At 40.4% G+C, this 21,929-nt stretch overlaps 1 protein-coding gene across 3 annotated transcripts in view; it reads left to right on the forward strand.

The window, feature by feature from the left end:
- The window catches only part of tnrc6c2 (trinucleotide repeat containing adaptor 6C2), a 55,458-nt gene that overhangs the window by 22,226 nt on the left and 11,303 nt on the right, over positions 1–21,929 (forward strand). For 2 of the 3 annotated variants that reach the window (XM_028017041.1, XM_028017042.1), the window contains 15 exons: positions 1,431–1,823; positions 11,448–13,871; positions 14,295–14,498; positions 14,975–15,138; positions 15,245–15,322; positions 15,528–15,585; positions 15,737–15,879; positions 15,990–16,136; positions 16,905–17,045; positions 17,257–17,376; positions 18,596–18,679; positions 19,085–19,364; positions 19,626–19,793; positions 20,415–20,606; positions 21,736–21,885. In XM_028017041.1, the coding sequence (XP_027872842.1) occupies positions 1,431–1,823; positions 11,448–13,871; positions 14,295–14,498; positions 14,975–15,138; positions 15,245–15,322; positions 15,528–15,585; positions 15,737–15,879; positions 15,990–16,136; positions 16,905–17,045; positions 17,257–17,376; positions 18,596–18,679; positions 19,085–19,364; positions 19,626–19,793; positions 20,415–20,606; positions 21,736–21,885 (4,746 nt within the window). The remainder of the gene's footprint in view (positions 1–1,430; positions 1,824–11,447; positions 13,872–14,294; positions 14,499–14,974; positions 15,139–15,244; positions 15,323–15,527; positions 15,586–15,736; positions 15,880–15,989; positions 16,137–16,904; positions 17,046–17,256; positions 17,377–18,595; positions 18,680–19,084; positions 19,365–19,625; positions 19,794–20,414; positions 20,607–21,735; positions 21,886–21,929) is intronic. The other variant, XM_028017043.1, reaches the window with a different exon arrangement.

Here is a 21,929-nt window from a genome sequence, read left to right on the forward strand (position 1 = left end):
TTCCTATTACTGCTTCCAGTCTGCTGCAGCGGGTAGTCGGCTTGACAGCGCCTCCACTTTCTGCCGTGCTTTTAGACAAGCTCTTGGCAGGCTCCGCAGAATACCTCTGCACTCAATTCATTTTAGCCTGCAGTGTGCCGGTGTTGACCTGTGTGTTCATGTCACTGTGTGCTTCATTACTGGCAATGCAGTGTAGGCCTCTAAAGGTAATAATGTAGACTCTCAGCTAAAGGTGGGAGATATGGACTTAGTGTTTTGTGGTACTATTATAACAATAAAGATCATGATAAAGCTTGAAATAACAGAAAAACTTTAATTGATTATAAAAATAATCTTTTATAACATCCCTACATTTAGCCTTAAACTCTGTTGGATATTTATGTGTGAACTCTCAGGCAATGTCCAGACCAGACCTTTTCTTTTGATCACTTTGCTTGGTTAGGTTGGTAGCTATACAGGTCTGTCTGTCACTTTTCTGTCCAGTATCGTATTAGTTGGCTGGTTGGTCACAGTGATAACAGGGTCACACTCAGGCCCAATCAATAGGAGGATGTGTCTTGGCTTGTGTGTGTGATGACGGGTAGTGCAACAAAGGACTTTGAAAGAAGAAGATGGGAGGTTTCTGCTAGTTATAGATGTTGGAAGAATAAGCTGACCTTTTCAAAGAGTGTCAACACCTGTTACACATGTTCACCTGCAGGCTGCATGAAGCTCTTCCTCTAAAGATCCAGACAAACCCAACAGACTAAGTGAAACAAATGCAATTATAAATAGTACCTGGCACAATCATTCATGGCTAATGAACGTTTCCAGATTTGGTCCCTTTACTACCACTCATGTCCCTTAATTAAATTTTTTAAAAATGCAAATAAGTGCACAATTATGAAGTGGAAGTGAAATAATAAGTAGTTTTAAACATTCAAAACTGCATCGGTTTGATATCTCTTGTCGGGGAAGATGATTTAATCAGTTGAGACCTCATCCTGAGCACACCGGTGTGCACATGGTGTGCTCATGTTGGCTGGAAGATCATCTGTTAGAGATTGCAAAAGACTAACCACACAGCCAGAGTTAATGGAGCAGTTGAAATCGAAACATATACATGTGAGTTAAAGCTCAGACCCAAATGCAGTCCGGAATCTGTTGCAGTTGTTTACTGAGGCTTTCTCTTCAGCCTGATTGTAGATTGAAATTTTTGCTCCTTTATGAAATAGTTCGTTATATTCCCTCTGGGAACTGAATACAAATTCACTCCATACTTTTCATATCACAAGGATGCACTTGTGCTTGAAGTGTCTTTGTTGTAACGTAGCAATACATAGAAACGTTAAATGCAAAACTCTGTATGACACAAGATCGTTTCCTTCTACTCTGTTGACATCAGTTTGCTGCCTCTGTTACCTGAAATGAATGCTATTGTATCTGTCCAGTGCCAGAGCCTGTCCCCACTAAGCCCAGTCCTGGTTCATCTCACCACCTCCAACCCTCCAGCCCCACGCTGCCCCTCTCCTCCTTCTCCACCTCTACTTCTGGCAATGGCAAGGGCCCCCCATGTGGTAGCCAGGTCCTGACTCAGAGCCCACTCCTGCAGCAGTGCCACTTGTCCTCTGCCAGTGGCCGCTATCCGCCCAGAGAGGTGCCCCCTCGCTTCCGTCAGCAGGAGCACAAGCAGCTACTGAAGAGAGGCCAGCCGCTGCCCGCAGGAGCCTTCGGCGCACTCACCCTCCCTCCTTCCTCTCCCTCCTCTTCACCCTCAGCGTCTTTGTCGTCATCTGCTACGACCCAAAACTCTGCCACGTCCGCTACAAGCAAACACAAGCCAGGTTTGTGTCAGTGTAGTCGGTTTATGTTTCCGCTTGTTTTATTTCTTTTGTTCGGTGCTTAATGTGCGTGGGCTTTGTTTCAGAACTTTTAGTTTGATTCGTCACTGTTTTGAATGTTGGACATTCATTTTCTATTTCATCTATTTGTGTATATTTGTTTAACTGTTGAGCATTTTTTCATTACTTACTTGGTCATTTTTTTGGATTCCGTATTCAGTTTTTTCAACCTTAGGCTGGGGGGAAAGGTCACCTATTACAAGATAATGACCCCAAACATGCAGTCAGAGTGGCAATGGAATGTTTTAAGTCCAAAAATATTAATGTCAGAAGGGGCTAGTCAAACGCTCAAATTTAATCAATCTGATGCAGGGCTTCACCATTCCTGTTCAGCCTTGCTGTCCAATAGGACTTAACTTGAGCTAATTTGCTCAATGTTAAGACTTGCAAAGTTGGTGGAAATATATTTCTCAATACTTGCAGCTACAGTTGCAACAAAAGGCGTTGTGCAGAATTAGTTTTTATTTTGATCTTACGTTCAGTATGTTTAAAAATGTGAAGATTTTTATTTGTAAAGAAATTACAATACCATCATGTTCTTCCCACTCCACAATTATACACTGCTTTGTGTTAGTCTGTCTCATAAAAATCTAAAAAACAATCAGAGTTTGTAGTTTTAAATCTGAAGGACATCAAGGAATGAGTACTTTGTGTTAGAAGCGCCTCTGCCGATATGTTCAAATTGTTACTGTCAAGTTATTTCAAGCCATTTGAAAATGTTAGTCATCTAGTGAAAATGAAGAGGTTTAGTAATGCTGTGACCTCCTTAGCCAGGCCTAGACTTTTAATGAGTTCCCTGTTGGCTCATAGGATCAGTTCTGCTGAACATGCCTCGAGGGGCTCCTTGTGAAGTGTTTGTTTGTATTTGTAAGTAATGTCTTAGTGGTGAGTTACATCAGTGTTCGAGCCCGACTTCTCTTCTCTTGCATATTATGCACTGCTGTTAACCTTTTTCCGACTAAACATTATTATTTAAAACAGCATTTTTGTTGTCATAAATGTACAAAGAGTTTTCAGTCTGCAAACTGAAAACTCTTTCATCTTCCTACATTAACCTACTGTCCCATTGAAGACTTGAATGGAATGATGCGTGGCGCTGTGTTTTTATGGTTATTTCTTTAAGTGGGACCTAGTGTGAGCCCATGCTTGCTTCTTAGTTTAGCTTCCCTTTGCTTGCTTGTTTGTTTTTTTCTTTTCGTTTTTTTTGATCAGCAGAGCTCTGCCACTCTGTTTTGCCTTTGATTACCGGCTCGACGTTTGCTGTGAGCACACGAGCGCGCTCTCTGTAAACAGATCTGCCGCAGCTGCTGCGCACAGTCACCGAGTCATGAAAGCAGTGCAGAGCTCTATGTTGCTGTTCTTGTGATGAAGCCACTGCCTCAAACGGAAGCCTAAATCCTATGTAATCGGTAGCTGAAGGCCTGTTTACTTAAAAATAGTTTTTCGGGAGTGTGTTGGTTATGTATCTGTTGGATCATTTGCTGAAAATGAATTCCGTTGATGTATAAATATTTCCTGATTGTACTCTATGGATTGTATGGTGTCCTTGGTTTGGCTCCAGGCTTTATTCTCAGCAGAGAAGCAAACTGTTTAAGCCTTGAAAGTCAAACAAAGATGTCTCTCCTGTGGGATTAATACTAGTTAAGATGCCTTGGTCCGATGTATTAACCTGTAATGCTTTAGTGCAGCAGAGGTTGTCCTGCTTGGCCTTCACCTTGCTCTCATTTTCCCCAGGGGTCTGCTAGTAAAACAGCCTGTGGCAGGGTTTCCCCCTCCTTCAGACTCTTGGTTTTGTCCTAAGGGCTTCTAAGGCACAGCCCGTTGTTTCTTGTCAGCTAATAGCCAGCAGCCTTGTTGTTGCACCAACTGTTAGGCTGTAAATTACAGAGAAGACACAGTAGTTAAATTCTGTTTTATTTACTCCTACATTTGAATTTTTTACATTGTGCTTCTAAGTTGCAGAAATATTACAATCTTAAAAATAGTTAAGATTAGGGGTAATTTTAATTAGTTAAAAAGTACACATATATAAAAAGCATATATGTCAAGTATGTATTAATACATATGTATTTTTTGTTTTCTTTTACATGTAGTTCTTGTTTCTGATTGCTACCAAGGATTCTGCAGGGTCTAAAAAACATGAAAAGTCTAATTTGTAAGAATCTAAAACTAAGGCCTTCAAAAAGTCACCAATGTGTCCAGATTTTCTTAAAATGTCAGACAGGGTGTGAGAAACAGAATCTGTGTATTTCCTGAATTTCATTATTCTAGCTACGGAGAGTTTTATGAAGATGTGACAAAACCTTTTCGTCCTTAACATTCACCCTACTCTGCAACTTCAGCTGTCTGGTTTTTATTGGAACTTTTCTTGACTATTTAATGTCACATCTGATGTACACTGATTATTATTTAAGTGAGTTATTAAACTAACATATTAAGTTATGAGTTGCAATTCACATGGGTGTTGAATATAAAAGTCCTTAAATTAAATTTCCCAAAACTTTTATAAACCCTGTGGTTTGAAGTTTCAGAATTATGCTTTAATTTATGACATTCTCAAAGTAAGATTTCACAATTAACACAATCATTTAATACAACGCACTAAAAAGCGTACATTTCGACTGCAACATTGATGATATATAAAACACAAGTAAGACAAGTACTTGTGTTTTATATATTATCACAAGTGCTTGTCTCGTAGGTTTGTCAGACTAACTGCTTGGATAGAGAGTCTTTCTCTGACATCACATTGAAAAGTCTGTTAGCAATCAGAACAACTTCCTAGAAGATTTTTGAGGTTTTGAACCTTTTTAACTTTTTAAAACTTTGATTCCTATTTGGGACAAGAGGGATTTTATGATGCAACCTATCATTGTTTAACTTCTGTAAATCTTTCCATCCCTCGAAGGATAAACATGTGGTAAGTTGGGTGAGATGCAGGGCACACACTGGTCATCAGTCCATCACAAGGAAACAACCATGCGGACACACATACGCACACACACTCGCGCATAGATGCCACTTATGCAGAAAAGGACATTTAAATAGATGAAATACCAGAAAGAATCTAAAGCATTCATTTCTCAAATGTCTTTTAGATGTTTTTCTATTTTTACATTATGTGTTCAAAATTCAGATGAGCACATAAAAATTTCAAAGCTTCCAGCTGGCTGTCGGACAGCCTCACAAAAACTGTTTGGGCACCTGCTTTAAATTCAAGGGCATTTAAGACCCTCACATGACCTCTGCCCTTTAGAATGCATTCAATTGTCCTACCAGACAGATAGCCCTCCCCCCTCGTCCCTTTCCGTCTCTCTGTCACACCCGCTACTGCCATGTCTCCAGCTGACCTGGGAGCATTAAGTGGTCGGAAGCGGCTAGCAGCCGTCCAGACGGGCTTCCCACCGGCAGGTGCTGAAATGGCCGTCTGTTAGGAGTGTGGGAAGTGGAGCGGGAACAGCTGGTTGCCCGTCATCCAGACAGAGCACGCAGCCAGAGGGTCACTTTGTTTAAACACTCAGCCCTTTCATTTGCACTTCCACACCCCCCTCAACCTGTTGACTTAAAACTAAGTGTCTGGGTTTTTTTTGTTGAATTTCTCAGTTAAATCTTTGGGTGCTTGCTTTTAATTAAACTGAGACTAACTGAACAGTTCAGACAGATCCATCTTATATCAGTTCAGCCTGACTTTAGTGGTGGGCATTTATCGTACCGTTTGTCATTTATTGTGAAACTTTTCTTAAGATACAAATTTTTATTTATTGCTGTTCTCCATTGTTTTTCCAACAACAGCATCCATAAATATCAATAAAATTTAAAATAAATATATATACAAAGCTGATTTCAAATAGGAATGTTTTTCAAGACCATAATTCATATATGTGGCGCCATGAATGCTGTGCCATGCATTTACCTAAGAAAGAAGTAAAAGTCTTTATGTTTCTCATTATCACAATAGTACTACAAAACATTGTGATAAAACTCTATGTCTATATCGCCCGCTACTCTGATGTCTTTAAATGCCGTCTGCTTGTATCGGCAGCTCTTGGTTGTTTGTATGTTTTTAAAGGTGATCAAATATTCAGATGACTGCTTGGCCCTAATGAAGCCAGGGAGGTATGGATTGGCCCTTGTGCTCACGCTGCGACACACTCATACCCACACAAGTGCTAGAACCCCCCGGTGGCTTCATTAACGCCGACTCAGTCAGGGAAACCAGAGAAGTCGCTGCGATTCCCCTCTTGTAAGTTCCCTCGTCTCTCAGCAGAGGTAAACAGACGTGAATGATGAGCTTTTTTTGCGCTCCCTCGAGACCATTCCCTCACTGTCCCTTTTTCCTTTCTGCTTCCGGAAAAACAAGTACACGCCGTCCTTGAGTGAGAAGCCAAGAGGGTCTATTAGGGGGACAAAAGACTAATAAATGTCCCCCCTCTTGCTTTTGATTCTGGTTTTATGGGATTCTACAGCTGAGCTTGGGCCGGATTTCAGTGTCAAACGGAAGAAATCAGTTTGTTGCTCATCTTATTCTCTCTCTCTTTCTCCACTCTGAATAAATGAACCCCTCCCCCAGGTTCTCCTCTATCTTCCTCCGCGCCCCCCCTTGCCCTTATGCGTTCTGTCACCCAGCGTTTCATTTCATTTAAAGGGGAGGGGACGACATTTACTTCTTGGCAGAATGCCCATTTCTGTGATGGCAGCAAGTCTTCATTATATGAAGTTCATCTTTTGTTATTTTTGCCTCAGCTCTGCATGGCAGCACACGGTATCGCTGATCTTTGATCGTCATTGATTGTTTGTGCATGACTAAAAACACTTCAGATTCATGCAGTAATCAAGCTTCCACTCATATGTGCACACAAAGGCAGACCTGGTCACCGCATGAAGCTATAGAGGGACCTTTTGTTTTTCTATTTTTTTCATCCGTTCATTTAGAGGTCATAATCAGAGTCTGCCCTTCTAATTGCAACCTGAATGAGCCTAGAAGCGCATTATTCCACATGACTGCAAATGCTAGACGGAAATAATCGCCTTCAGCTCTTTGTTTGTTTTTTTTTACATCCAACTTGCATTTATGTTCCTTTAAATCAGCGATTTTTACATCGGCGATTTGCTAAGAATTAGCAAGACCTTTTTGGAATTTGATGGAGGACTTATGAAAACAGATTTAGCTCAGTCATGCGGCAGATACTCTGATTAACTGTTTACATAAGATACAGAAAGCTAATACCTTCACAGGCTGCTTTGCTTGTGCACCATGTAGCAGACATACTAACACACTGTCTGCTCGTGCCCATTTTCTTCATGGATCTGTGCAATGTCTCCGTGCACCTTTCTCCGGGTATTTTTCCATTCTCCCTCTCTCTCTCAGACCGACTTTTTTTTTTTTTTCTACCAGTGTAAGCACCGTCTCCTCATGGTTCTTTTTTGCCTTTTGTTTTGTAAGCTCTTTCTTTGAGATTTATGTTATATCAGATGGGAGGGATTAAAGAACAGCAGCCTACCACGTAACCTATTTTTGCATCCTTAAGAAAACTGAATGTGCAAATGAGGGAAGAGACGCAGTCTGGGTGTGGGGTTGACTGAACCAAATACAGATTTCCTTTTTGTGGCAGCGGCTGAGCATCTTGGATGCAATCCAGCTCTGATAAAAATGTCTCTTTGCTCATCTGAAAGCTATAAAAAGCTACCTTAGCTGAAAGAGGGAAGATGGCGTGATATTAAAGACTGTCATGATTCTTTTTTTTTCTTTTTTTCTTAACTAGACGCCTAGTTAAAAGGCGTGTAGTTGAAGATGCTATCGTGTAAAAATTTAAAGACTAGCTGTCTGGCTTCTGTTTGTTGCAACAGGATGGCACGTGCAAATGATTCTCAAATCTTTTTGTTAGAAGGTGGTAGCATCTATCTAATTCTTTTGATTTAATTGCAATTAGTATATATTGGTAATAGCTAGTATATTCTCCTTTAAGGAAGCACTATGCTTCTATTTCAAAAATCAAAAATGTACCTAATTAATTATACTAATAAAACATAAAGTAGAGATGTCTTGAGTCCTCGTCCAGTGCTTCAGGACGAGTGCTTCATATATGCTGTAAAACCACCCTACATTGCATCAGTCTTGCATGGTTTACATCATTATGTGATTGTGTCCCACTTAATCGATCTTATATCCATCCTAGATATTTCGCCAGAACTGTTTCTTGCAGATACATCCTCCTTAAATGTTGCTTTAATTGGTTAAAAATGCATTCTTCCAAACAGGTATAGGTTTATAATTTATTTCGGAAGATGACATGTACATCTTTAAGCTCACGCCTTGCTCCTGCTGACTGTTTTGATCCTGAGCGGTTTGCTTTAGTTCTAATAGAACATATTTACTCTGGGGTTTTTTTAATGATTTGTTGATAATTCAGCTCAAAGCATTTTTCTTTAAAGCTCATAACATATAATGACAAGGAACTGCAGTGTCTTTAACTGTGAAAGTCACGTTCAAGGGTGAAGAACAATCCTAAAATAATTAGATCAACAAAATATGAGACAGTTTTTCAAAAATAGGCCACGGAAAATGTGGCTTCACAACTCACTGGGGGGCAGCTGGGATAAAGTCCCTGATGGCACACCAGCAGGTATCAGGATTTTATTTTTTTTAAGCGACTTTTAGTTGGGACACAAGGGAATTGGTTCTGGAGCTGGATGGAGATTCTTAATATGCATTAGAACAAATTTGGCTGGATTTTCATCACTGTTGTTTATCAAATATTTACTACTTGTAACTTTTTTCTAACTTTCATATCATTATACTTTAAAAAGCAGACACAAATGCTAGAATTTAGTTCACTTCATTTGGTTTTGCAATTTGTGTTTGCCTTCTTTTCTGCTCCTTTTTAAGGCTGAATATTTATTGTGCAGAGGTTGCCCCTGTTTCAGGTATTTGTCATGTAAACTGTCCTTAACTGCTGCTGTAAAAAGCAATCACTGTTAAGTGCTCATAAAAACATCATTTTAACTGAAGCTTCCAATTTCCATTCAAGCTACAACAGCGTTTAACTTTATTTCAAGAGAAAAGCATAATCATTTTATATGTTTCCCTTTTTCTGATTTGTTGCAAACTGCAGATTTTTGTTAGCACGTTTACATATCAACAATAATGCCACCAGGGGACACGAGATACACAAGGACATGTTTTTGAGCTACTTTTATGCCATGCATCTTAGTATCTTAACGCAACAAATATTTCACAATTTCTATAGGACTCCACACACCTCAAACAAATCAACATTTTCTCCTCATCTGCAGGAATCATTTTTGACCTGTTTCTCTGCCTAATAGTTATTTTAGCTGTTTTAAAATGACCACAGTGGTCTGACTATCAGATGAAAATTTCCAATAGAGAAACAGTAAATGTAACGTGTTTTCTAAATAAGGGAACGATTAAACAATCAGTTATGTGAGCCAGTGAAGAATTTTTCTTTTATTCCTTACGGATAATTTTTGTAGTTTCATTTGGAATGAGATGTTTGCTTTGCCATTTTCTGAACCCACTTTTGTCACTTTTTATTTGAATTATAACATCTCCTGGTTTGATGTTTGAGCCTTGTGTTTTTGCTGTACTTCATATGAACTCGGATAAATATGTGCTGCTTCATTTCTCTCTGGTTTTTATTCCCATCTTTGACCTTTTTGCTGGTGATATTCATATATTTTATCGCATTCAGTTGCCTGCTGCTGGCCTAGCGGTCCTGGTGTTTGCATACTGGATCGATAGTCTCCCTGCTCTCACCCACTAGCATTAATAAGATCATTGATTAGCTGCCCCCCAATGATTGATTACCCTTTTACACCATTGACTTAATGTATTATTAGTCAAGCCCCCATCCCCATCTGATGGAAGCTTTTGTGCTCCATAAATTTGCTTGCTGCCGATTGCAAACCTGCAGTAACCCTGAGGTACCTGCTGTGTAAAAACAAGAAAAAAGGGTTAGGTGAATAGATTTACTCTCTTACTTATATGCGGGTAGTGAAAACAAGTTGGAGAAAGACGTCGTTTTTGGTTTTAATACCATGAAGTTAGAGGAGGAGCGGAACCGGCGAAGCATAAGGAGTGATGGATGAGAAGCCGCCTTGGTTTCATTCCAGTAAACGAGGAGCGTTCCACTTGGTCTTACCTTCACAGGGCCAGCCAGCAAAGCTCCAATAGAGACTGATGGGCCTCTTACTGCTGGGGGTTAGGAGGAGGGGAGGGAAAAAAGAGGGAGGAAAAAATTTGTTCTGAAGGTACTTTAAAATAACTGATATGTGCGTATTGTAAAATAATAAGACACAAAAGAAGTATCGGCTTCTAAAAGAGAGGTGAATTGAAGGATTTTATACAAGAGAAACTAAAAGGACGGGTTTTGGAAGAGGAAAGCGCCTGCTAAGTGTTTCTATTTGGTCCACTGCACAATTGTGGGGATATATGGATATGCCATAGTTGATATGACATGGAACACGCTTGACTGTACATTCTGATTATGTGATAAATTTTACATAGTGGCAGTGTGACCATCTCTGCCTGTCAGGGCAGATAGCTTGCATTAATAAACGAAGGAGATCAAAATTGGTTCAGGCAACTAAATATAGGCTGACAGTGAACCTTGCTGTAAAACATGGTGTTCCTCAATTGAATATAATACATTCTCTTCACCATATAACAATTGTCCCTCCCTACTTTTCATCCTGTCTGTTATCAGGGTACAATATATTGAATCCCAGTCATCGTCGTTATTTCTGTTTTCAATATTACAATCACAAATTCCTTTCAGCTCCAAATAGTACAAATATTTAATGGGCTTCATTACAGCTTCTGTGGATTTGAACCCTAATGTCCTATAATATATACGTTTGTTTAGATCACGGGTGTCGAACTCCAGTCCTCAAGGGCCGTTGTCCTGCAATTTTTAGATGTGCCACAGGTACAGAACACTGGAATGAAATGGCATAATTACCTTGTGTAGATAAGTTCTCCAGAGCCTTGCTAATGACCTAATTATTCTATTCAGGTGTGGTGCAGCAGAAATACATCTAAAAGATGCAGGACACCGACCCTTGAGGACTGGAGTTTGACACCCCTGGTTTAGATGGACTGTTATTGTCCTTTAAACTGATAAAAGTGTGATGATATTGTAATATTCAGCAAATAATTTCTCTATTTTTCCCGGTATTTTACAGCCCTGGTCACTACAAGCTATATTTTAAAGATTCTGTTATTATTTTATTATAATGCTTATTTCAAACTAAGACTCTCAAACATGTATACTGGTATAAAGCTGAAAGCACTCTCCTTCATATTTCAAGCTTCTAATAATAGTTTAAACTAAACCAGCAACTAGGCAGCTTTTCTCATGACATTTGTTTTTTACTTTTTCAGTATTGATTGATTTTGTGTCAAGACATTCTGTTACATTCTTAATCTCCATTATTATTCTCAATTTATGTATTTATTGGAATTCCAGACTATTATTATTTTATGTCCTTGTATATCTATTAAAGTGATGTCTCCTTAATGACGTTCTTTTGTCTGTCTTCCCTCAGACATATCCCTGCTGAGCAGCTCTGGTGCCCAGTATGAAAAGTCTCATTGGGGCACTTCAGTACCTGTTGACGGACCTTCCAGTGCCAACAATTGGGATAAAGTGATCATTGACGGAAGTGATACAGAAGCTTGGCCATCCATTAAGCATAATATCGACTCCGACCAGCCATCAAACCCAGAATGCTCCTTGGGCTCAGCTAGCTCTAACTTAGACACCAGTGCTGTCGCTTCTAGAAGTAGGAGTGGTCTTCTGAGTATGGCCACAGGTGCCACTGGCCAGCAGGCCCACTATAACTCTCTCAAACCAAGCAGTACCATGATGACGGGACCTGTGTCAACCAGCACGTTAGCAGCTAGTAGAGGCTGGGGTTCAGATGGGAAACAAGATGGCATGAATGGTGGAAGAGTAGCAGCCCCCAGTAACTGGGGATCACCTAATTTTAACTTGAACCTCAACCCCAATGCCAACCCATCGGCTTGGCCTGTCTTGGGACATGAAGGTGGTGCGGGAGGTGTTAATGGCCCCAGCTCTTCGTCCCTCCCACCAGGCATACATGGAAATGGAAATGTGGGAAACGGGAATGCGGACAATGGTGGGGGGAGTTGGGTCAGCATGATAAGTGGTAATGACAATGATCAGCAGCACCTTTCAACCAACAAAAACTTATCTTTCAATATGGAGCCTGCTAACCTTAACACTGATGGACCAAACTATACTAAACAACAACAAGCTCAGGAGCCTATGAGCCCCATCCACGGTCTTACTGGATGGGGTGGTCATTCACCCACTGAGTCTTCCCAGCTCAGTGGGGACACAACAGGCAGCTCTGTGTGGGGTGGAGGAGAAAACAAGATGACAGAGTCTCCGAAAGACTCGGGCTGGGACTCATCTCCCTCTGGAGGGCTTTCTGCTTGGGGCCGCCAAGGCAGTGGCGGTGGAAGTAGTGGCAGTGGTGGCTGGGGAGACTGGGGGAAGTCCTCTGGAGGTGGGGATATATCCAAAGGCTGGGACTCGGTGGATGCTGGTAATTCTGGTCCAGGCCAGGATCACCAAATGAGTTCATGGGGCAAACAATCAGGAACAGCTCCAGCGAGTGAGGATAGCGGAGACAGCAGTGAAGGGCGATCCCGATGCAGAGACAGATCTTCCAGCATGGAATTTGCCCCTCTGCTCCCACGGCAGGACCTAGACCCCCGAGTGCTGAGTAACTCGGGTTGGGGACAGACCCCCATCCGGCAGCACACTGTGTGGGAGATGGAAGTAGCCAATTCTGATGATGGGAAGAGCATTAGCAGCTCAGACACCATGGGATGCTCCAGCTCTAATGGTGGACCCTCATCAACCAATGGAGGTGCTATTAACCCTAACATTGGGCCCAGCCAGAGGCCTGGATCTGGCGGAAAAATGAACAGTGAAGGATCATCCTCCTCTGGTTGGAGCGCTCCTCCACCGCAGCCAATTCAAACTGGATCAGGATGGGGGGACCCCCCACTTTCAGCAACCAAAGCCCCAAATGGGACAGCATGTGGCTGGGGAGACCCTTTACCTACCAGTGGTCCTAAAAATGAAGACTGCTCATCCTGGGGTTCTGATGAGAAGTCATCTAGCTGGGATGATGGCATGATGAAAAACAAGCCTAGCAGCTGGGGAGAAAGCCCCAAAAACTCTCATAGCTGGGGCAACAGTAATGTGGGTTCCAGTGGTTCTACCACAGGTGAGTGGGGGGCCCCAGACATGAAGAAAAATGGTTCCTCCAGCAGCATGTGGGAAGGAGAAGGAAGTAATGGAGAAAACAGTGGATGGAATGAAAGCCCTAGAGGAGGAACCAGAGGAGGTGGGAGCTGGGGGAAACCTACTCCTGCTGTGAGCAACAGCAACTGGGGAGAAACCCCACGTGCCAGTGGCCCAGTGCAGGGAGGCTGGGGCTCTGCAAAGCCCCAAGAAAGCAGCAGCAGTGGCAGCAGCACTGGTAGTGGAGGATGTGTCAGCATTGGTTCCTGGGGTGGTCCTGGCTCGGTGAAGCAAAGCAACCCTGGCTGGGGAAACGCTAGCAAGCAGGAGCCGGGCACGGAGCCCACTGGTTGGGAGGAGCCCTCTCCTCCCTCCATCCGCCGGAAGATGGAGATCGATGACGGAACATCAACTTGGGGTGATCCCAATGCCTACAGCAAGACCGTCAACATGTGGGATCGCAACAATCCAAATAACAACCCAGGCAACAGCGGCCCACCACCCAACAAGAATGGTGCAGTAGCAACGATCAGTAATAACAACAATCACTCTCACCACATGCACCATCATTCTCACCATGGCCAGCCCCCAAGTCACATGCTGCACCAAGGAAACAACAATGGGTCACCAAATAATGCTGCCTCTCATCCGGCTGGGGGACCCCAGGGTAGACCGCCCCTTGCAAATCCAGGTACTAAAAACAGTTTTAAACACCTCAAACGAATCATTTGATTATAGTTTGATATTAAAAATTATAAACATTTTGAAAATATTTATAATAGTTTTTTTCTGGCTAATGCTTAAGACCTAGAAAATTAGCCTTTATTCTCAGTTGAAGTTTATTTTTTCCTTCTTTATCATCCTCTGTCCTGGGCTGGATGGCAATAAAAATATGGGTCTTCATAAGACCTTGTGGTAGCCCATTTATAAGTTAAAAAGTCAGTTCCAGTAAGCCTGTGCAATGAATACACAGATAAGGTAGAGAAGTAGAAGCCTGGTTTTGGTTACCAGAGATCTTATGTACAGTAATGAGATATGATGAGACAAGATGTGAGCCAAGACTTCTCTTTTTAGCTCTGTTTTCTTTTTCTAAATTAATGTACATTTCTTCCAGGTTGGGGAGAGCTTCCCAGTGTCCAGCCCAAGCCGGAGCCTGCGTGGGGAGAGCCAGCAGCTCCAACTTCAGCTGTTGACAATGGTACATCTGCTTGGGGGAAACCCCCAGGTGGTGTTGGAGGATGGGGAGACGGTGGCCACGAGCCACCTGGCCCTTACGTGAGGTCAAATGGACACACGGGTTCTGCACCTTGCAAATCAGGTAAACTAATTGACAAACATTTTGCTTTTGGCTATAGTTACATATTCTAAACTTTGCTGTATATGTAACCTGGGAATTTGCTGGAGATTTAGTCTTCAGGATGGCACTCAAAATGTGTATGCATCTGTTTTTTACTGCAGGGATTTCAAATTGTAGTCAGAAGGTGTTTGTCGATGTTCCTTGAGTGGTGTGTTGCTAAGATTAAAGCAATTCCACGAATCAATAGGTTGTGGTTGTTTTTACTGCTGGGTGAAACTGTTTTAAATTATAGAAGGGTTGTTGAGTAAGGTAAAGATGGCAAATGGCAACAGTGGCACCTAGTGGTCTGACTAAGAATAACCTGCTTGACACCTTTTGGAAACAGAATGAATCATGTTAATATGAGATTAATGAAAAATGAGAATCTTATGGGGTTTTTTTTGTTGTTGCTGTTGTTGTTACTATAGTTAATTTATACATTCAATACATGTTTTTAGGCCCCAAACCTATGCAAGATGGCTGGGGAAATGGAGAAGAAATGAGCATGTCTACCAGCCAATGGGACACTGAGGATGGGGATGTATGGAACAGTCCCACATCGCAGGACAGCAGTTCCTCCTGTAATTCCTGGGGCAACGGACCCAAAAGGTGTCCAAGCAAGGTCAGAGAACAACCTTCACTTCTGTGTGAAGCACAGAAACACTTCTGTGTTATGCTTGTTGTTCTACTGATGGAAGTGTTAGTGGTATTTTGCTGGTATGTCACAGGGGAAGATCGGCAGCAAGCAAGATGAGACTTGGATCATGAACCGTCTGATTAAACAGCTCACTGACATGGGCTTTCCGGTATGAATGCATTGTTTAAGTAAACAAAATATATTGCAAATTCTGAGGTAGAAGTAGTTATTTTGATTCCCCCCCAAAAAGAAGTACATGCAGTTGCATCGCTGTCTTTCTATGCGGTTTTTTTTTTAGTTATTTTGCTTTGAATTAGTTGTGAAAAACAGGTTTTTGATTAGAAAATGCATCATATATTCTTCTCGTATTACAGAGAGACCCTGCTGAGGAGGCTTTGAAGAGCAACAACATGAACCTTGACCAAGCCATGAGTAAGTTTAGAATATTTCTCTTTATTGTGTCAAAATTATACACTTTCTTCATTTTAGGTAAATTATAAACCGCTAAATACTGCCAATGATTTATGTTGAGAAACTGATTTTAACCCTAGCTGTCTCCCACCATTCTTCTGTCTCCTTGCAGCTGCTCTCTTGGAGAAGAAGACAGATCTGGACAAGCGGGGTTTGGGGATGTCTGACTACAGCAACGGGATGAACAAGACCCTAGTGTGTCGGCCCTCCGCTCTCTCCAAAGACCCCTCTGACCGCAACACATTTCTTGACAAGGTGAGAAAACAATTACCGGAGCAGTCTATACACATAAATAATGAGAAAGTTTTATTTTGTTCTTCTCACTTTCTCCTTTCTGATTGGTCGTGGGTTTGTTTGTCCTCCAGGATAACGTCCTGTCAGATGACGCTCCCCCATCACCATTTTTGCCTTCCCCCAGCCTGAAACTCCCCCTGGCCAACGGTAGCCTTGCAGGGCAGGGTTTGGGACAGGGCAATCCGGGGCTGGCCATGCAAAACTTGAACAACAGACAGGTACATTAGAAGAAGCATTTTCTGTTTCAATATACAATGTAGAGTACTGTTTTCAAATAAACAAGAGAAAATAAAACACCTGTATTTCACAAGTTGTACTTAATGGCTTTTATGCACTACAGTATAATCAGATATCAGTGTTGTATCAGAACAAAAAAAGGGATATTTATTTTGTGTTGGGATTAGAATAGTGGAAAAACTGCATACTCTTGTGAATCAAGTTAAAGGTTACCAGTAGTTTGCCTAAGCATTTTGTAGTTAAATGCAAAAAATACAGATCTTTAGTCTTTATATTTGCATATAAGTTATACATGTTAGTTTTCCAAGCTTTTGAGTGTGTTTCATGAACTCTTCATTGACTTTAAATGCCTTCACTCAATTCATTGAATGATCTAATCAGTCCTATAAAGACCAGTTTCACTGACCATTTTCTGTTTTTTTGTTTTCTCAAAATGGTCAGATATACTCAATTTCATTACAGCTTACCATCTTTGTTTTTTCATATATTTTATTTTTCTGTATTTATTTTATTCTTTGATTTAAATATTTTCAAAAGTATGTTGTTAATAACATTGGCAGCACCTTTATTGTCAGTCGTTTTTTCTCGTCCTTCTTACTTTCAATGCTTTTAAAATTATTGTTAAAGGGATTTGTTGACCGGTTCAGCATTTTAGTTAATTTCTGTTGCTTTTGTTTGTGCTTTATTAAATACTTGTGTAAGTGAAATTTAACCGAATGTTTCTGGGTTGTTATCTGCTGTACTTTCAGATACCCAATGGAATGTTTGGCGGTAATGGAGCAGCACAAACCCGGGCCATGCAGCAGCAGCCTCCTCAGCCACCAGTGCCACCTCTCAGCTCCTCCCAGCCTAGTCTACGTGCTCAAGTGCCTCAGTTTCTCTCCCCTCAGGTAGACACATGACATTTAACATATGTATAAATAGATATATATTATATATAATGATTTTGTTCTGGAAGTACAGACTGTTGCTTTCCCATGATAATAAAAACTGATGTATTAGTTTGAACCTCCCACTAGATGGAGCTGTTGTGTTTTTTTTCTGTTGCCATTTTTAAAGCTCTTTTTCTGTCCTTCTTCCTCACCCCTCTACTCCTGTCAGGTCCAAGCACAACTCTTGCAGTTTGCAGCAAAAAACATTGGTCTTAACCCTGCACTTTTAACCTCACCAATAAACCCTCAACAAATGACCCTGTTGTACCAACTTCAGCAACTGCAAATGGTAAGGCTTCTGTTTCATTTCATTCATTGCATTTAAAGCACAGCTGGTACACAAATGCACAAAATCTACTTATTGCAATTTATAAGAATGAAAAAAATACTGTTGAAGTTAAAATGAAACGCTAGTGGTTGCTAAAACCACTAATACCATTACCATATTAAAAATACACAGAGGAAAAAAATGCATGTGAACATACGCAATGCCCACTTAAAATAGGGAAGCTGAATGTAATGCAATATATTACATTCAAAATGTATATTTGGAAAGAACTCATTGCAAAGAACTAGACACAGATAACAGAACAAGACATTTCCTGTCTATCAGACCTCCCTTATGTAAAGAATTTTATATATAACAACTGAAAAGAGAATATATGATGGCCTATGCACAGTTGCAATTTATAAGTTATTGATGAACAAACTACAGCGAACAGATATTAAGCACATCTAATGAGCTACATTTTGTATTCACAAATAATCCTTTCAGATATTTTACTTGAAACAAACCAAATATGACTCGTCTATATTGTCACCCATCACAATACACAGGAAACTTGTATGTGTTGCAATATTTGTAGTTAAAAGACTTTAACATAGTCATTGTGATTAATTAATTACAAGTTCTATAATTGATACTAAATGAGGCACTTTGCTGGTGGCAGTAAACAAGCGAAGAAAGCAGAGAGCAGTTGTTAACAGTAAAAGTACAATGAATAGTCCTTTTGAGAGTAAACTCTGAAAATTCTTTCTACGGCATTTATAATCTAAACCCACAGAATATCTGTGGTTGAATCAAAGTATTAACAAGGAAAGAGGAAGAAAATGGTTGTAAGAAAAACACTAAATTAAGCTGATTTAAATATCACGTTTTTACTAAAGCAGTGACTAAAAAGTGACAAAGAGAGAAGTTGAAAACGTCTGAATATAGAACTAAATGACAGAAACGGTAAAATGTATTTTGTAATATTTTTTTTCCCAACATGGTTGCATGCATAAGACGTACGACTTTAATGAAATCAAACTGACCTCAAACTGCATCCCTGTGGGACTCCAGAATATATGTCAGCAGCATTAGGTTCCATTCATTCCATTAACCCTTTAAAAAAACAGTAACTAGATAAATTATAGTGTTAAGAACAAAGATTTGATTATTCATGCATGATTTGAGCCTTCCTTGCATTATTTTATTTTCTTTTATTTATTTTTTTCTTTCCATTCAGGCATACCAGCGTTTACAAATCCAGCAGCAGATGATGCAGGCGCAGCGCAATGTGTCCGGCCCCATTAGGCAACAGGAGCAGCAAGTGAGTCAACATGTGCATTCTCACAGAAAAACAATATTTCATAATTCATTATGTTGTGTGACTGTATGAAGGTTCTGTCTCCCATGGCTATGACACAACTTCAAATGTCACATGTTGCTCTACTGGCAAAAAGGAAAGATCCTTTGTCACAACACAATCTATTAAATACTAACTACTGAAGCTTCTTTACTGCTCAAAGAAACTGCTCAATAGTTTTTAACTATTTTTTTATAGCGTGGGTCTTAAATTGTAACGTCTCCCTAAAATTATTTCCATATACACAAACCACTCTGAGTTGGCATTTCTTTTGTACTCTTTCTGCAGCAAACACTTGAGTTCTTATGTATAGTTCAATATTTTATTTTTATAATATATTATTTTGTCCATCGTTCTCTCTTTCTCCAGGTTGCACGTACAATCACCAACATGCAGCAGCAGATCCAGCAGCACCAGCGTCAGCTGTACCAGGCGCTGCTGATGAAGCAGCAGCAGCTTCCCTCGCATTCCTCCTCGTCCTCTTCATCCGCCGGACTGCACCCACCTGGTGGCCCTGCTGGAGTTCCTGGCTCCGGAAAATCAACCTTGGACCCTTTCACAGGCCCACACCAGGCTCCGGGCCTCGCTGACACACTGCACACCAAAGAGCCTCCATCTTCGCCCAATGCCTACAGCACCTACCCTCTTTGTGAGTTCTTATGGAAAACAACGCAATGTTGAAGTCAGATTTTAGTTTTTTTTAACTAACTAAAAAAACCTCTATTTTTTACAATAAAAATTTAAAGTTAAATAAATGAATGACTAATACACCTATTAAGAAAAAACAAAACAAGAACAAGCTGCTGTCATCTTGCTTTGAGCTAAAACAGTTTTATGCACAGATGTTTGTGTAAAGAGTCAAGCTATCATGTATAATATAATTTTAAAGTCACTTGTGTTTTCTCTGCAGCTGGACTGAATCCAAACATGAATGTAAATGGCATGGACGTTGGGGGTCTGTCCCTGAAGGAGCCCCCTCAGCCCCAGTCTCGCTTGTCCCAGTGGACACACACTAACTCTATGGACAACCTCTCTGCCAACTCTTCAAATTTGGAGAATAACTTTAATAATAAGCATGGTATGTTTCAAAAAGATGGGAAAAGCAAGTTACTTACTGCTTTAAATACATGAAAGACCAACACAATGTAGGACAGAATTGTGATATGAAATACAAACATAAGATTGTACAAATCTATGAATATTTCTTTTCAAGTCTTTCTTCAGGGACTTGATTGGATGTTGCTCTGGACTTTGACTGAGCCTTTCCGATGTAAATCTAGAGTTAAAATCCTAATTAAATGCATTTATGATTTTATGTGGCAAAATGTGAAAATGTTTAATGGGTATGGATATTTCTGGTTATTTTCCAATTATATATTTAAATGCTTGCCTAGTTTGCTGCACAGTCTTCTGCAATTTAGAGCAACAAATTACTGAAAATTTCAATTATTTTAAGGAATTTCCAATCTGAGATTGTTTTGCACTCTTAATACATCAGTTGTATAACAGCTTTGCAGGGCAATATGTGTACATTATTGTGCATCTATCTGATACAAAAGATATATAGATTAAAAGAAATTAGAATTTTTACTTTTAGATGTGGTCATTTGACTGAGTTTTGTGAATTCCTTTCGTGAAGCTCAAATTTTAATTTAATGGTATGAAAACTTATCTTCCTCTGTACTTACTTTCCTTTCAGGTGCCATATCTGCTGCCTCTACCCTTGGACCTCCAGGGAAGCACCCCCAGCTGGAGGACTCGTACAGCCCTTACAATCTAATCTCTAACTCAGAGTCCCCCAGCAGCCCTCTGGTGCCTCCTGACAACTGGGGCCAAGGCAAGAGCCCCAATGAAAAGATCTCAAATGGGGCCAACATTAACTGGCCTCCAGGTGAGGAGTGCACACACATTTAAAACTTTGTGATGATTACTTAGATTTCCTTATTTTCAGTTAGATTTTTGAGTTGCTTCAAAAGCTGATCATCAATTATGTGACTGTTGGCGAAAGCAAAACTAATCATATCCGGATCCTTTAACAATATGCAGTTTAGTTCATGACATGGCAAATGTCCTCAGTGGAACCTGCAGCTGCAGAGTAGAACTGCAAACTGTGAGCAGCGCTTAAGCCCCTCAATCAAAACCACAACTCTTCAGAGGCAGGGAAATACAAAGTGGTGAGGAGGGCCTTCAACAGGTTGGACTTCTATAGCAAAACCTCAGCAACCCCAACCACCACTGACACACACACAGGAAAGGAAGCTTGTTTACGTGACTGAACATAATGTTGCAACAGTCACTCGACAAGCAAACAAAAACCAGCCGTTTTTGCTTTGATCTTCTCTGATCGTTGACCCGGTTGCCAGGTCAAAACCTGAAAATCTGATAAAAATGAAAGATTTCCACTTTAGTCAGGCTGTAAATATTTGTGTAAATAAATGCTAGTAGCTCTATAAGAATGCAAAAGAATCACCAGGTCAGACCTCACAGAAAATACTCCAGTGACATTAGCCAAAGAAAAAAACTGTTGAACTTTCCACTGATGTTTCTTCAAATCATTTCTTTAAAAGCTAAATAGTGATGTAACCAGAATTCAGCCTCCTGTGTCAGTGTTTGTTTTTTTTGTTCTTTTTGCCCTGGTTACCAAAATAGTATTTTTATTTACTTTATAATTATGATTGGAAAAACATAGATGTGACCAACTGGAAAGCTTCTGATTTTGATTTGTTTTTAAGAACTATTATTCTTGAAACTAAAAGAGCTTTTTCAAAAAGTTGAAGAACATGTTTTTCTAGCCTTCAGCAATGAGTGATACATTACAGTTGTACATTATTAATATTGAAAACAGGGTATGTTTGTGAGAAAGCAGTTATGGATTTTAATTTTAAATTATTACAGAGTTGACATCTTTAGATGTCTTTAGCTTGTTGTAAAAGCCATTAGAGCAATCAGTGTTATCAAAAAATATATAATTGTTTATGAAAACTCTTTATTTATCCTCATCAATGATTGTTATTCCTCAGAGTTCTGCCCAGGTGTGCCATGGAAGGGCCTTCAGAATATTGACCCTGAGAATGACCCCAACATGACCCCTGGTAGCGTCCCCAGCGGTCCCACCATCAACACAAACATCCATGATGTCAACCGCTACCTGCTGCGGGACAGAAACGGAGGTATAGCGCGAAGCCACAATCATCATCGACTCTGTCCTTCTGTT

This window comes from Xiphophorus couchianus, chromosome 5, assembly GCF_001444195.1.
Source record: "Xiphophorus couchianus chromosome 5, X_couchianus-1.0, whole genome shotgun sequence".
NCBI classification, from domain to species: domain Eukaryota; kingdom Metazoa; phylum Chordata; class Actinopteri; order Cyprinodontiformes; family Poeciliidae; genus Xiphophorus; species Xiphophorus couchianus.